Genomic DNA, 17,541 nt, shown 5'->3' with positions numbered 1-17,541 from the left:
GGTACATTTATTATTATTCTCTATTATTATTATTGTTACATTTATTATTTTACTCTATTAATTATTAACGGGCCGCTGGTGGTGGCGCAGTGTGTTAAAGTGCTGAGCTGCTGAACTTGCAGACCGAAAGGTCCCAGTTCAAATCCCGGGAGCAGAATGAGCGCCCGCTGTTAGCCCCAGCTCCTGCCAACCTAGCAGTTCGAAAACATGCCAATGTGAGTAGATCAATAGGTACCGCTCCGGTGGGAAGGTAATGGCGCTCCATGCAGTCATGCTGGCCACATGACCTTGGAGGTGTCTACGGACAACACTGGCTCTTTGGCTTAGAAATGGACATGAGCCCCAACCCCCAGAGTTGGTCACGACTGGACTTAACGTCAGGGGAAAACCTTTACCTTTACCTACCTTATTAATTATTATTATTACATTTATTATTTTACTCTGTTATTGTTGTTACTTTTACATTTATTTTACTCTATTTTTTATTATTAATACATTTATTTTACTCTATTATTACATTTATTATTTTACTGCATTTATTATTATTATTACATTCATTATTTCACTCTATTATTATTAAAAGGATACATAAGCACATTTACATTGAAGATGAAAATAATGAGTTGAACAGGCATATCTTAAATTACAGTTTGATGTAAAGATTCAAAAACATTTAAACTACTGATGCCTCAATTAATGTAATTTTATTGATATCTCGGCTTATACTGGAGTCAATGTTTTCCCAGTTTTTTTGTGGTAAAATTAGGTGCCTTGGCTTATATTCGGGTCGGCTTATACTCGAGTATATACGGTACCCATTTTGGCCTATAACTCCTGGAATCATCAATGATCATATTGGTTGGGAGTTGTAGGCCAAAAAGTCACATTCCCAACCTTTGCTTAGATGCATGACATGCATGTATGTGTGTAAATATACACAGATATGTACATCATAAACACACAAAACAACGTCTTTAAAAATAGATCACTTGCCAGTAAGCTATGGAATTGCTTGTTGTTGTTGAGTGCCTTCAAGTCATTTCCAACCTGCAGTGACCCTAAGGGGAACCTATCACAAGGTCTTCTGGGACTGAGAGTGTGACTCGCCTAAGGTCACCCAATGGAGAATTGAACCCTGATCTCCAGTGTCACAGTTCAACCAAAACCCACACTCGCTCTCTATGGCCCCTTCCACATAGCTGAATAAAATCCCACATTTTGTACTTTGAACTGGAATATATGGCAGTGTGGACTCAAATGACCCAGTTCAAAGCAGATATTGTGGGATTTCCTGCCTTGATATTCTGGGTCATTATGGCTGTATGGAAGGGCCCATTCCGCAAGGGGTTCTGCAAAAAAATATTTAAACCCTTAAAAAAACTTTTTAATAAGTCAGTGCCAGAGCATGAAGATCTTATTGAAATCCAATAGTCATCTGCTTTAAAAAATTAAAATTGAAACTGTGCCACTGAATGACTTTTAGGGAGGACTGATAGATGTATACCTATTCGTAACCAAGGTTACCCAAGCTCTGCTCCCCTTTATGTCCACCTATCGATATGAATAACACTTTTCAGATTTTGCTTACACCAAAAACAAATTTAGGAGTAAGTTGGATACTGCCCCGGATTTATGTACTCAGCTGCTGGACATAAATTCCAATCTCAAAACTGTTTTAAGAACAAAAATGAAACAATTTCATTCACAACTTCAGGTGTGAAGCCAAGGTTTGTAGTTATATCCAATATTTTCTTGTACCAAAAAAAAAGCTTGATTTCATATTTTAAAATGTTTTCTCTTGATTTCCAAATCAAATACATTATACAAAGTACTCAGGCAATAGGAGTAGAAGAAAAAAGGAAGAACTCTGTGGGTTCCCAATGCTTTGTAAAAATTTTGGGATAGAATTAGGGTTCCGTAAAGGGGGGGAAAACCTTTGGAAGGATTCTATAATCCAAAAATGTTTTAGAACAACAGCTCTATGGGAATCCTAGGGTTGTATTGTCGAAGGCTTTCATGGATAGAATCACTAGGCATTCCCCCAAGCAGGAAGCAGCCAGGCTTTGAAGCTGTAAGTCTATTCATTGCTAATCAAGGTGGCCAACTGCAACAATCACACTTGTCTCTAACAACAAGAGTTCTTTCCCCCACCGGGGACATTCCAGAGATACATAAACTCCACTTGTCTAGTTTCCAACAAACTTCACAATCTCTGTGGATGCCTGCCATAGATGTGGGTGAAACGTCAGGAGAGAATGCTTCTGGAACATGGTCATACAGCCCAGAAACCTCACAGCAACCCAGTGATTCTGGCCATGAAAGTCTTTGACAACACAATCACTAGGATGTTATGTGGTTTCCAGGCTGTATGGCCTTGTTTTAGCAGCATTTTCTCCTGAGGTTTCGCCTGCATCTGTGGCTGGCATCTTCAGAGGATCCTTCAGGGGATACTAGCCACAGATACAGTTGAAACATCAGGAGAAAATGCTGCTAAAATACGCTCATACAACCCGGAAACTACACAACATCCCAATCCTAGGGTTCTTTTTTCCTTTTCTCAGGATGCTTAGAAGGAACATACATCACAACTGCAAGGTGCCAGCTCAATCAGGATTGCAGTTTCTCCCTCCCGCACCCTTCGCAGAAGTATTTCTGACTCACACTGCTGTGCAATCTCTGCCGGTTGCAAGACTCCCTTCTGGATCAGAGCTGTCCTGAGTCCCTATAATTGAGAGAAAGACAGGATATAAAAAATACATGAATAAATAGACAAGGAAAGGGGAGCATCCATTGAAAATCCCCTCTTCTTGCTGACTGGGTGATCAGAAACTCAGGCCCCTTCCACACAGCTGTATAAATTCCCATGTTTTCTGCTTTGAACTGGGATATATGGCAGTGTGAATTTAGGGCCCTGCCACACAGCCCTATATCCCAGAATATCAAAGCAGAAAACCCCACAATATCTGCTTTGAACTGGGTTATCTGAGTCCACAATCAGATAATGTGGGATTTTCTGCCCTGATATTCTGGGATATAGGGCTGTGTGGAAGGGTCCCCAGTTCAAAGTAGGTATTGTGGGATTTTCTGCCTTGATATTCCGGGATATATGGCTGTATGGAAGGGCCCTGGGTGATCAGAAACCCAAGCAGGCTGCTCAATGGTTAACCAACTTCAAGGATTAGGAAAGCACAATCCAAGGAGGCAGGGTTAAAAAGGGTCACCTGTTGAGCCAGCAACAGGACCATGGCTTCAATGGGGCCTCTTTTGACAGATGGCAACCAGAAAGGTAACACTGGAGGCCTGAGTGGGCCAAAGAGCAAGATCAGGAGGAAGGAAAGGGAAATAATTTATAATGGTATATTTATATTATATGTAATATTACTAATAATATTACGGAGCCCCCGGTGGCAGAGTGGGCTAAAGCCTTGTGACTTGAAAGCCTGAAGGCTGCCAGGTTCGAATCCCACCCGGGGAGAGTGTGGATGAGCTCCCTCTATCAGCTCCAGCTCCACGCGGGGACAGGTGAGAAGCCTCCCACAGGGATGGTAAAAACATCAAAACATCCGGGCGTCCCCTGGGTAACGTCCTTGCAGACGGCCAATTCTCTCATTCCAGAAGCAACTCAGGTTGCTCCTTACATGAAAATAATAATAATAATAATACAATATAGTATTATAGTTATAGTATACTATACTATACTATATAGTATAGTATAGTATATATAAGCATATATAATGCTTATATTGTGCTATAGGAACCCCGGTGGCGAAGTGTGTTAAAGCACTGAGCTGGAGATGGAAAGGTCCCAGGTTCAAACCCCGGGAGCAGAATGAGCGGCCGCTGTCAGCCTCAGCTCCTGCCAACCTAGCAGTTCAAAAACATGCCAATGTGAGTAGATCAATAGGTACTGTTCCGGCGGGAAGGTAACGGCGCTCCATGCAGTCATGCCGGCCACATGACCTTGGAGGTGTCTATGGACAACGCCGGCTCTTCGGCTTAGAAATGGAGATGAGCACCAACCCCCTGAGTCAGACATGACTGGACTTAACTCAGGGGAAACCTTTACCTACCTATATTGTGCTATACGAATAATATGATATATTGTATGTCCATATGACTTGTAAGCCACCCTGAGTCCCCTTCAGCATGAGAAGGGCGGGATATAAATGTCTCTAATAAAGAAATTATAAATAAATAAGTCTTCCCTTACACCTAGATTCCTGGACTTTCCCAAGAAGTAACTAAAAATGTTAAGGTTGGGAGTCTATTCCACACCGCTGAATAAAATCCCACATTTTCTGCTGCGAACTGGGATATATGGCAGTGTGGACTCAGACAACCCAGTTCAAAGCAGATATTGTGGGATTTTTCTGCCTTGTTATTCTGGGTTATATGGCCGTGCGGAAGGGCCCTGAGCAGAGAAGGAAGAGGTGGGCGCCATACCTTTTTCTCCTATTGATGATCAAGGAGAAGCCTCCCTTCTCAAGAAGGAGGAACTAAATCAGAAGATTTCTCCTTCTGAAGACGAAAGGAAAGAGAAGCAAACTTGCCTTCCTCCCTCTCAACAGGTGTTCCAGCAAGCCCTCCCTGGGATCAAGCAGGCTCTTGGCAAGGAATGTAAAAAAAAAAAAACCTCTTTTTCCCCCCGATTTGTTTCTGCCACCCTCCCCACCCCCAAAGGACTGACCTGTGCGTCCGGACGGAGCAACTTCCCCGCAATAGTGAATGGGGCGAGTGGAGCCCCGCCTCCTGGGCCGCCCGAGCCACGTGACCCCCTCCGCAGCGCGACAGGTACTTCCCTGCCTGCACCTGAGCGACAGGTGAGGCCCCGCCCCCTTTCACCTGCCATCACAGAGGGGCGGGGTAGCAGGGCCACCCTTTCCTTCCTTTGGAGCTACTTTCCATGGAGTCCCAGGGCCCTTCCACACAGCTGAATAAAACCCCACATTCTCTGCTTTGAACTGGGATATATGGCAATGTGGACTCAGATAACCCAGTTCAAAGCTGTGGGATTGTCTTTTTTTTTTTTTAGATTTTTTTTAAAAACACAAAAAATACATACCGTAGACATACAAAACATTTACAATTCCCACCACCAACACGAGGATTTTTTTTCTTTTTACATATTCGTTTCTTTGTGAGACAATCTTTATATCTTTATCTTTATCCATTTCCATCCTATACACTAAATAACATTTGTATCTTATTTCTTATGGCTTGATCTCCAGATTGATTTATAATAATAATAATAATAATAATAATAATAAAACTTTATTTATACCCCGCCACCATCTCCCCAACGGGGACTCAGGGCGGCTTACATGGGGCCATGCCCAAAACAATACAATATAAACAGCATATAAAAGAACAACACATCACAACACAGTGAGCAATACAATAAATAATAATAATAATAATAATAATAATAATAATAATATTCATGACATAGTTCTTTACCCTTGTCCATCTTTCTTCCATTTCTCTTGTTCTATTTTCATTAGTTTTTACAACATTTAGTTTCACATTCATAATTTCAAATGGATACTGTGGGATTGTCTGCCTTGATATTCTGGGTTATATGGCTGTGTGGAAGGGCCCTGGTTTATCTGAGTCCACCCTGCCATATATTCCAATACAAAGCAGGTATTGTAGGATTTTCCGCCTTGATATTCTGTGTTAGTATATGTCTGTGTGGAAGGGCTCTAGGTTTTCGCAAAAAAAATATTTAAACCCTTTTAAAATAGGGTGCCCTTCCACAAAGCCCTATATCCCAGAATATCAGAGTAGAAAATCCCACAATATCTGCTTTGAACTGGGGTATCTGAGTCCACTCAGATAATGTGTGATTTTCAGCCTTTATATTCTGAGATATAGGGCTGTGTGGAAGGGTTCTGAGTCCATGCTGCCATATATACCAGTTGAAAGCAGATAATGTGGGATTTTATTCTTCTGTGTGGAAGGGGCCTCAGAAATCCCAATTCAAAGCAAATACAGTAGAGTCTCACTTATCCAAGCTAAACGGGCCAGCAGAAGCTTGGATGAGCGAATATCTTGTATTATAAGGAGGGATTAAGGAAAAGCCTATTAAACATCAAATTAGGTTATGGTTTTACAAATTAAGCACCAAAACATCATGTTATACAACAAATTTGACAGAAAAAGTAGTTCAATATACAGTAATGTTATGTTGTAATTACTGTATTTATGAATTTAGCACCAAAATATCATGATATAATTAAAACATTGACTACAAAAATGGCTTGGATAATCCAGAGACTTGGATAAGTGAGGCTTGGATTAGTGAGACTCTACTGTATTGTGGGATTTTCTGCCTTGCTATTGTAGATTATATGGCTGTGTGGAAGGGCCCCCAGAATATCAAGGCTGACAATCCCATCTGCTTTGAACTGGGTTATCTGAGTCCACGCTGCCATATATTCCAGTTCAAAGCAGACAATGTTGGATTTCATTTAGCTGTGTGGAAGGGGCCCCAGACAGGCCCTATATCCCAGGATCTGATCCCAGGATATACAAAGTTTCTGGAGTGTAACAACCACTTTCAAAGTAAGTACTGCAGAATGAAACACTTTCAAACCAGGGACAGAAATGTTTCAAAATGTTGTTACTTAGTGTTATCTATTCTTTATTCATTGGCAATTATTTTGGAGAAAATGCACAAGAGCAGTTTCAGAAAGGACAGCTAGGTACAGTAGAGTCTCACTTATCCAAGACTCGCTTATCCAAGGTTCTGGATTATCCAAGGCATTTTTGGAGTCAATGTTTTCTGTATACAGTAGAGTCTCACTTATCCAAGACTCGCTTATCCAAGCCTCTGGATAATCCAAGCCATTTTTGTAGTCAATATTTTCAATATATCGTGATATTTTGGTGCTAATTTCGTAAATACAGTAATTACAACATAACATTACTGTGTATTGAACTACTTTTTCTGTCAAATTTGTTGCATAACATGATGTTTTGGTGCTTAATTTGTAAAATCATAACCTAATTGGATGTTTAATAGGCTTTTCCTCAATCCGTCCTTATAATCCAAGATATTCGCTTATCCAAGCTTCTGCCAGCCCGTTTAGCTTGGATAAGTGAGACTCTACTGTATCATGATATTTTGGTGCTAAATTCATAAATACAGTAATTACAACATAACATTACTGCTTATTGAACTACTTTTTCTGTCCAATTTGTTGTATTACATGATCTTTTGGTGCTTAATTTGTAAAATCATAACCTAATTTGATGTTTAATAGGTTTTTCCTTAATCCCTCCTTATTATCCAAGATATTCGCTTATCCAAGGTTCTGCCGGCTTGTTTAGCTTGGATAAGTGAGACTCTACTGTATTAGGGAATGAAGTCCTATTGAAAGTGGTTTACCTGCATCTCCCATAGGGCTCTTGCAGACAGGTCCTATGTGCCAGGATCTGATCCCAGGTTTTCTGCTTTAAACTGGATTACAGTAGTCTCTTGCTTATCCAACGTTCTGTATTATCCAATGAAGTTTGCCTTTTAGTAGTCAATGTTTTTGTAGTCCATGTTTTCAATACATTGAAATATTTTGGTGCTAAATTCATAAATATAGTAATTACTACATAATGTTACCATGTATTGAACTGCTTTTTTGTCAATTTGTTGTAAGACATGATGTTTTGGTGCTTAATTTGTAAAATCATAACATAATTTGATGTTTAATAGGCTTTTCCTTAATCCCTCCTTATTATCCAATATTTTCACTTATCCAACGTTCTGCCGGCCCGTTTATGTCGGATATGCAAGACTCTACTGTATATGAATCTGCACTGCCAGATAATTGGGTATAAACAGAAAATCCCTTTTTGTCACCACCACAAAGTATGTTGAGTTGGTTGAAACTCAATGAGATATCCATTGAAAAACTATAGCAAAATGTGCTGCAGAATGTCCCACAAAAAACAAAGTTTTCACAATTTAATAAACCTTTCACATGTAATTAGAAAATGACATTTCTAACCCAGGAACAAAAATCATGTTACATAGTATTACTGTTGTCATGAGCCTTCGTCTTGACTCTGATTCATGTCAATCCTCTCAAAGACCCCATCCACTCAGCTGAATAAAATCCCACATTTGCTGCTTTGAACTGGAATATATGGCAGTGTGGACTCAGATAACCCAGTTCAAAGCAGATATTGTGGGATTTTCTGCCTTGATATTCTGGGTTGTATGGCTGTGTGGAAGGGCCCATAGAGTTTTCTCTGGAAGATGTATTCAGAAGAGATTTATCATTGCCTGCCTTCCAGGCTGATTGAGAGTGGCTTTCCCGGGTTCACTCAGATGTGTCTGAACAGGAGTTTGAACCCTGGTCTTCTGAGAGTCCAAGGGTCCTTCCACACAGCTTTAAAATCCAGAATATCAAGGCAGAAAATCACACAATATCTGCTTTGCACTGGGTTATCTGAGTCCACACTCCCATATATTCCAGTTCAAAGCAAAAATTGTGGGATTTTATTCAGCTATGTGGAAGGGGTCCTAATCCAAACTTTAGAATGTATTCACACTGTAGAATTAATGTGGTTTGATACCACTAGAACTGATATGGCTGTACACTATGTAACCATGGGAGTTGGTTTATAAGGTCTTAGCCTCCTCTGCCAAAGAGTGACGGTGCTCTGCCAGACCACAGCTCCCATGATGCCACAGCATTAGAATCCATCACAGTGTAGATATTTTAATTTTATTTACAGTATTTATATTCCGCCCTTCTCACCCCGAAGGGGACTCAGGGCGGATCACATTGTACACATATGAGGCAAAAATTCAATGCCATATGAACATAGAGACAAAGACAGAGACAGACACAGAGGCAATTTAACCTTCTCCAGCTTCCAGTTTCCTGAGGGTATGCTCAATTCCGGCCACAGGGGGAGCAGCTGCTTCATCATCCACTGTGAAGCCGACTTCCTCATTCCTTTCTGCACGCTGGTGGTAGTTTTATGGTGTCGTAAATTTAGTTAAATTAGCCTCCCCACATACTGGTACCTAAATTTCCTACTTGATAGATGCAACTATCTTTCGGGTTGCTTAGGTTTTTTATTTTAATTGTCGGGTGCTCATTCCGACATGGGCTGGCCTCGAACTCATGACCTCTTGGTCATAGTGATTTATTGCAGCTGGCTGCTAACCAGCCTGTGCCACAGCCCAGCCTGTAGACTATTGTAGTCTGCCCCCTTTTACGTTTCCTGGAGTTAAGGGCATAGGATTCCCCACAAAATTGGGAAAACAGGAGGAAAAATTATATTTTTAAACCTGAAAAAAATATCTAGCAATCTCTAGGTCCTCCAGCATGACTTTATGGGCAACGCCTGCTGGAAGGACATAGTAGAAATCCTAAGAATGGTCATTTTAATCAACTGCAAATAATCAAACCCACAAAAGTCAATCCTGGATATGTAGAGTGCTAACTATATAGTATGTTGACCATGCTGATATAAGGTTTCCTTTTGAATGAATATGTTTATAATCAGTTTTTATTCTGAGAGGAACAATGATCTCATGATAACTCAGGCTGGATCTGTGCTGCCATATAATTCAGAATATGATCCCAGTCTACATGGCAATATAATCCAGTTCGAAGCAGATAATCAGGCATCAGAAACTGCATTACTGTGTATGGCAATTGGTTTTGCTCTTTTACCACAAAACTAACTTGAGACTAATGAAGTTTTTTTTTATAAAACGTCTCCCCCTGGTGGCATAAAAATGTGCTTTGCCTTACCTGGAAGGAGGTTTATTGGCAGAAGAGGAAATAAAACACAAAAGATCTAGCTGTTGTAACAAAACTAAGGGAAAATATTGTTGTATTCCAGGCAATGTCCACGTATTGTGTGTGATATGCCCTGAATACAGAGAGAATTGCAGTGGGCCCTTGGCATCCGCTGGGTTGCTCCATGGATACTCAAGCCCTGTTACAGAGAGTGGTTCAGTCAAATGAAATGGCAAAATCAAGGTTGTTTTTTTTGAGATAAAAAATGTTTTCAAGTCACAGACTGTTGAAATCCATAGATACAAATTAGTAATGCTATGTGTTTAAGCTAATTATAGATCACGTTGTGCTAGGAAAATTACAGACATCATGAATTGTTCAGTTTCAACTCTCTGGAGGATTTTTTTAATGTTGTCTTTAAGAAAGCTCACCACTTTCAATCAACTATAAAAAAAATGGGAATCTCTATGAATGAAAAAAAAATATTGGGGTGAGTGTGTTGTCGAAGGCTTTCTTGGCCGGGATCACAGGGTTGTTGTGTGTTTTCCAGGCAGTATGGCCATGTTCCAGAAGTATTCTCTCCTGACGTTTCGCCCACATCTATGGCAGGCATCCTCATGTGATCGAGGTGACCCCCCCCCCCCAGGACTTTGTAAAAGATAGTTCAAAAATCAAGACTTTATGTTCTATATTCCATATATTTATAGTAGAAGGTGATTGAGACTTTTTACTGGAGTTTACTGTGGTTTACTAAAACTCTCTGCACAAAAGGTGTTTGACCTTTTAGCCTGAGGCAAGAGATAACAACTTCATGAATTGTAAAATCATGCTGCTAAAACTCCACTTTTATGAATTTCCATGCTGGGTTCTCCAGATGTTATGAACTTCGTTCTTATCAAATATTTTCAATTGTTTATATCATTCATGATTCCCCTTTATGAAATGTAACTCACTTTTATGAATTCTCCCTTATTTCCATGAAATCTATCTATCTGCCTATATGTATTTGTACTCTTTGGAATCCCCGGAAAATATGTATTTTTCCCAGCCTGGGTTATATTCCAACTTTATTTTATTTTTCATTTTATTTCATATAATTGTCAAATCATGAAATCAAATAGGAAATGTTTTGAACTCAGCATGAACCCCAGAACTTACCCCATTTCCTATGACCCAGGCTTCCTTTCCCAAAAAACAAAAGGATAATCTGCCACCGCTAAATCCAATCAAATTCAAATTGCATGGACAATATAGGGCTTGAGTCGCCGAATTCGGAGTTGCTGACCTAAAGGTGATTCGCCCCAAGGCAAACATTGACATAGATCACCCAAAGAAATACCCAGGACACCTCAGGAAGGCGCCCTGCAGAGCCTGTCAATATGGCTCATCACCACCCATCTTTGCTTCCATCTCTGACACCCCAAGGCATATCTGAAATCTGTATACATGACAGAAACCCGGACATCCTTGATTGCTGCCATTAATAAAATAAGCACCCTTTAGAAATCAGTCTAGCAGGATTTAATCCTCTGGTTCCTGTCCCCGTCACCTCATTGTTTCGCTAACTCCCACCTTCTCCCTCCTGATTGGCCCGAGTGGAGACGTAAGGCAGCTTCCTATTGGGCCAACGGAGCGAGGCGGGAAACGAAAACCCGCCTCGTTCAACCTTCTAGCCTATCAACGACCAGATAGGCGGGGAAGCAGGGCGGGAAATTCAAAGGGCTGTCAGACTGAAATTTTGTATAAGTATGGCTTTATTTTGATTGTATGGGACTGCTGGTAAGTCGAATGATCGCTACCAGAGTCCTCTTCAGCTGAATTGCTCAATAAAGACTCCTTGGCGGATTTTCCTTCAACTTTGGCGGACCTTCTTCATTTTGGCTTCAGGTTGTATTGCGGCTCGTATTTTCCTTTTGGCTCCGCCAAGGTCCGTTCTCTCAGGACCGGATCGGGTCTCTCCTCAAGGGCCCCGATCCCCTAAAAAGCGGTCGACAACACTCAGAGGTTGTGAGGTATGCCTGCCATAGATGTGGGCGAAACGTCAGGAGAGAATACTTCTGGAACATGGCCATACTGTCCGGAAAACACACAACAACCCTATTGGGGAGAGTATCAGACTCTTCTCAACATTAATCTGTTAGTGCAGTAATTCTCAACCTGTGGGTCCCCAGATGTTTTGGCCTTCCAACTCCCGGGAATCCTAACAGTTGGTAAACTGGCTGGGATTTCTGGGAGTTGTAAGCCAAAACACCTGGGGACCCACAGGTTGAGAACCACTGTATTAGTGGGTCACATAACCTACATATCCAAAACATTTGTTAGTGTGAAACCTAGGACCCTTCCACACAGCCATATAACCCAAAATATCAAGGCAGATATCCACAATATCTGCTTTGGACTGGATTATCTGAGTCCACACTGCCATATAATCCAGTTCAATGTGGATTTTATACAGCTGTATGGAAGGGCCTATAGCCTTCATAGCCCAAACATCTGCTCCAGATTTGGAAAACATATGTCCAGACATTCGTGTATGATATAGAAGCAAAAACTTCATTTTATTCACAGAGTTATGCCAAAATGTTAATAAAAACGTTTTTGAACTCAACATGTCAGGGCTCTTTCACACAGCCATATAACCCAGAATATGAAGGCAGAAAATCTCACAATATCTGCTTTGAACTGGAATATGTGGCAGTGTGGATTTAGATAACCCAGTTCAAAGCAGATATTGTAAGATTTTCTGCCTTCATATTCTGGGTTATATGGATGTGTGGAAGGGCCCTCGGTCTTTCAAATCAGTATGAACCTCTGGAAGTAAGGAGACTATGGCCCTTTCCACACAGTTGATTAAAATCCTACATTTTCTACTTTGAACTGGATTATATGGCAGTGTGATCTCTGATAACCCAGGGCCCTTCCACACAGCCATATAACCCAGAATATCAAGGCAGAAAATCCACAATATCTGCTTTGAATTGGGCTGTTTGGAGCCCCTTCCACACAGCTGAATAAAATCCCATATTATCTGTTTTGAACTGGAATATATGGCAGTGTGGACTCAGATAACCCAGTTCAAAGTAGATATTGTGGGATTTTCTGCCTTTATATTCTGGGTTATATGGTTATGTGGAAGGGCCCTGAGTCCACACTACCATATATTTGCACCACAAGCAACAAATAACTATTTTGTAAAACAATCTGAGATTTACAGTGCCTGTATTTTCCACTTTTTTTGCATTTTTTGACTTGAACATGAAGCCAAATAGGAATTACTCTAAGATCCTTATCCCCAGAAGAAGCAAGGCCCAGAGTGTGTTTTCAGACTGGGAATTTGTTAGCACAGAGGAAATATCATTTTGCCCTAAAGTGGAAATAATTTAGTTTGGAGGCTTCACTGTATTTCTAATCATAGAGAAAGGGATTGTATGGGCCAGTCTTACCATGCGCGAGAAGAAGACTGCATCTACACTCTCTTAGGCCCCTTCTACACTGGATTATATGAATCTACACTGCCATATAATCCAGTTCAAAGTCGATAACCTGAATTTTATATGGCAGTGTATAAGGGGCCATAGAGTTTCCTCTAGATGATTAATTAACCATGATAATCAAAGAAACTTAAAGCTTATGTGGTCTATCCAATGCAATTTTCTGCATCAGTGCCTACACTGCCATATAAAAACAAGATTATCTTCTTTGAATTGGATTATATGGCAGTGTAGAAGGACCCTCAGATAACCCCAGGAAGAGCCCTAAAAATCAAGACACCGAGAAAAAAATGTTGGACTGTGTAGTTTTTTGGTTTTTTGTCATCTTGACCACCTTGATATTGAGTTGCTGTGAGTTTTCTGGACTGTGGGGCCATGTTCCAGAAGCATTCTTTCCTGACGTTTCACCCACATCTATGGCAGGCATCCTCAGAGGTTAGGCCATATGTGCCCCAGTTTTCATCTGTGAAATGCTGGAGGGTATGGTTTAGAAGCACAAAAAAACCAAACCCAAATGCCCAAAGAATATGCATTCAAGGATCCTGTTTTTCATGCCGATGCAAGTTTCCCAACTTTATAACTGGTGCAGGGAGTCAAAGAGGAATGGCTCATTGGCTGGAGCAAAGTCCAGGGACACAGAAGAGGGTGGGGGGGGAGTTCAAAAGTCTGAACGAAGAGCCCGGAAGTCTATATTTGGCCCATGGCCCAGGAGTTCTCCAGTCCTGTCTTAAACTCTCCCTGAAATGCCTTGATCTGATAAACAAAGTTTCAGAAGAACTCAACAACTTCCTGAGATATTATGTTGCAATAGGAAGTTTTTCTTCTTTCAAACTGAAACTTTATGATTAATACTGCTGCAGAAAGAACAGGCAGTCCCCGAGTTATCTGACTTACAAATGACTATACAGTAGAGTCTCACTTATCCAACATAAATGGGCCGGCAGAACATTGGATAAGTGAATATGTTGGATAATAAGGACAATTTAAGGAAAAGCCTATTAAACATCAAATTAGGTTATGATTTTACAAATTAAGCACCAAAACATTATGTTATACAACAAATTTGACAGAAAAAGTAGTTTAATACACAGTAATGCTATGTAGTAATTACTGTATTTACGAATTTAGCACCAAAATATAATGATGTATTGAAATCATTGACTACCAAAATGTGTTGGATAATCCAGAACGTTGGATAAGTGAGACTCTACTGTAGTTAAGAACAGAGTGAGACAACAGAAAGTGAGAGTAATCTACACCTCAGAAGGTAAATTTACTCCTGGAAGAGTTATCATGGGGAAGAGGTTTCTCCACTGAAGCTATACCACCAATCTTTGTTTCCACAATAAGCCAGGTGTACAGCATTAATACAATTTGATACCACTTTAACTTCCATGGCTCAGTGCTATGGAATCCTGGGAGCTGTAGTTTTACAAGATCTGTTCTTCTCTGTCAGACTACAACTCCCAAGATTCCATAGCATTAAGCCATGGCAGTTAAATTGTGTTAACTCCACAGTGTAGAACAAAAACAGGATGGTGATAGCATACTCGATCTGCTAGGGAATCATGGCAGATGTAGTTGGTGAGGCACCAGTTTTCTTTGCCAGAGAAGACTAAAATAAAGGTAAAGGGTTTCCCCTGACATTGAGTCTAGTCATCTCTGACTCTGAGGATTGGTGCTTATCTCTGTTTTAAGCCGAAAAGCCAGCATTGTCCACAGACACCTCCAAGGTCCTGTGGCCAGCATGACTGCATGGAGCGCTGTTACCATCCCACCAGAACAGTACCTATTGATCTACTCATGTTTACATGTTTTCAAATTGCTAGGTTGGCAGAAGCTGGGGCTAACAGCAGCAGCTCACCCCGCTCCCCGGATTCAAACCACCAATCTTTCGGTCAGCAAGTTCAGCAGCTCAGTGGTTTAACCCATTGTGCCACCAGGGGCTCCAGACCTTGCAAAACTACACTTCCCATAATTCTATAATATTGAACAAGTAGCTAAAACAGTTGTCAAACTGCATTAATTCTACAGTATAGATGCACTCGGAGGAAACTATTTGTGCCTTGTTTATCTGTAGGGCAAAACTGTGGCTACAGCAACGAACCACAGCTGACATAAACTATAACTTTAGCATATTATGCAAACATGTCTAGTGAGTGTTAGAGGCTGATTTGGTCTTCTATTTAGAACTTGTATCATTTATTTGTTTAGACTAGGGCCCCTTCCACACAACTTAATAAAATCTCACATTTTCTAATTTGAACTGGAATATATGGCAGTGTGGACTCAGATAATCCAGTTCAAAGCAGATATTGTGGGATTTTCTGCCTTGATATTCTGGGTTATTTGGCTGTGTGGAAGGGCCCTAGGAGTGGGCAATTTGTGACCCAGATTGTGTTGCCATACTTCAACTCTAGCCAATATAGCCACGTGTGAGGGATAGATATCCAGAATCCTCTGGAGACTCACACATTTTTACTGCACTTACAACATTTATAACTCAGTTTTGTTCCCTCACCCCAATATTTCTAACATATAAAGGCAATGAAATGATATAATATTCTGGATCTTTTTTTCCACACAGCTGACAAAGTATTAACTGGAATTCATTCAGATTTAAACTCATACGTTGTAAAATGACACAGCTAGCTAGGAGGAAAGCCGCACTCTGTTTATGAATGTTATCAGCATGCCAGAGGACAGAAAATCAAATCTGGTTTAAGAACTAATACAAATTATGCAACACATCAGGAGGGCGAAATCTCGGTGACTGCTACTGATCCGCACAGAGGCTGATTATACGTTATGAACTGGAGGCTTAAAAACAATTTAGATTGAAAAAAATACTAAACCCATTTACATCAAAGTATGTTATGATGAATCAGTAGCACTCAACTTCTGCACAGATCACACTAGCATTGGGTTGTAAAACATCAAGCATAGATAGCAACCATACTTCTAGGAAGTGATTTGCGTTCAAGTTGACTCTGGCAGATAGCAATCTTATTTTAAGGGGTTTTTTGGCGAGATTTGCCCCTGGGAAGTCTGCCATTGTTTTCCTTTGAAGCTGAGAGAGTATGATTTGCCCAGGGTCATCCAGCAGGCTTCCATGGCTGAAAGGGGATTTGAACCTTGATCTCAAAGGAGCATATTTTCTCAAACACAATAACACTAGGACACATAAGATTCTGATGAATAGACTACATCAGCTCTATGAATTTACTCTGAATTGTTTTTAATACTAATGGTGTTTAATGATGTTTTAATATTCGTATATTTGTAGATACAAATATTAAAATATTCGGGCGGCTTTAGCTCAGCTTACAATTCACCAGCAGCAATAAGATCTCCCAACCGAAAGGTTGCCAGTTCGAAGCTCGGGTCGACGTGAGCACCCGACTGTCAGCCCACCTCACTGTTTACCTAAGCAGTTTGAAAACAGCTTAGAGCTGTAAATAGAAAAATTAGGTACTACTAAAAAGTGGGGGAGATATTTTACGGCATAAAGAAAAGACTAGAAATTGTCAGTGACCAAATGGAAGGAGGAAGTCCTGATGGCTCTTCATCAGAGGTACCGAAGCTGATGTTGATACAACATACCTCCTTTCTGTCTGTCCTGTCTGTCCCAACGGCATTGAATGTTTGCCATGTATGTGTATTGTGATCCACCCTGAGTCCTCTTGGGGAGATAGGGCGGAATATAGACTGTTGCTGTTATTATTATTATTATTATTATTATTATTATTATTATTATTATTACTACTACTACTACTAGCTGTACCCGGCCACGCGTTGCTGTGGCGAAGTATGGTGGTATGGGAAATAAAGTATTGAGGAATTGGGGGTAATTAAGGTAAAGGGTAAAGGTGTGGAGTCCAGATAATCCAGTTAAAGCAGATAATATAAGATTATAAATGGGTTATATAGCTGTGTGGAAGGGCCTTGAGTCTACACTGCCATCTAATCCAGTTAAAATCTGATAATTTGTATTTTATGGGCAGTGTGGAAGAGGCCTAAGTGAGGCCTAACTCTGCCTGTCCCCTGGGCTGAATGGGTTGCTAGGAGACCAAGTGGGCAGAGATTAGCCCTCTAAACTGGCAGCAATTGGATAAAAACAATTATTGCTCTCCCACTAATTAGGACTTTATTTTTCTTTTCTTTTTGTTGTATCAACCTAGAGGCGTGGATGATGGGTTGTGTTGTCAAATTTCGATGTTGGGGGGCCTGTAGTTTTGTTGTTTTGTGGGTCGCTGTGATGCCATCACTCATTTATATATATAGATTATATTTTA

General features: G+C 40.5%; 1 protein-coding gene across 1 annotated transcript in view; it reads right to left on the bottom strand.

Moving 5' to 3' along the window:
- Nucleotides 1–4,864, bottom strand: part of LOC100557673 (crumbs cell polarity complex component 3) — a 30,747-nt gene extending 25,883 nt beyond the window's left edge. Inside the window, exons 1-2 of the mRNA XM_016991138.2 lie at nucleotides 4,688–4,864; nucleotides 2,662–2,722 (exon numbers count right to left, since the gene is read on the bottom strand). Coding sequence (XP_016846627.2) covers nucleotides 2,662–2,722; nucleotides 4,688–4,849 — 223 coding nt within the window. The 5' untranslated portion in view covers nucleotides 4,850–4,864. The remainder of the gene's footprint in view (nucleotides 1–2,661; nucleotides 2,723–4,687) is intronic.
- Nucleotides 4,865–17,541: the final 12,677 nt, after the last annotated feature.

This window comes from Anolis carolinensis, chromosome 2 (genome assembly GCF_035594765.1).
Source record: "Anolis carolinensis isolate JA03-04 chromosome 2, rAnoCar3.1.pri, whole genome shotgun sequence".
NCBI classification, from domain to species: Eukaryota; Metazoa; Chordata; class Lepidosauria; order Squamata; family Dactyloidae; genus Anolis; species Anolis carolinensis.
This window is presented reverse-complemented; position numbering and strand designations above follow the sequence as displayed.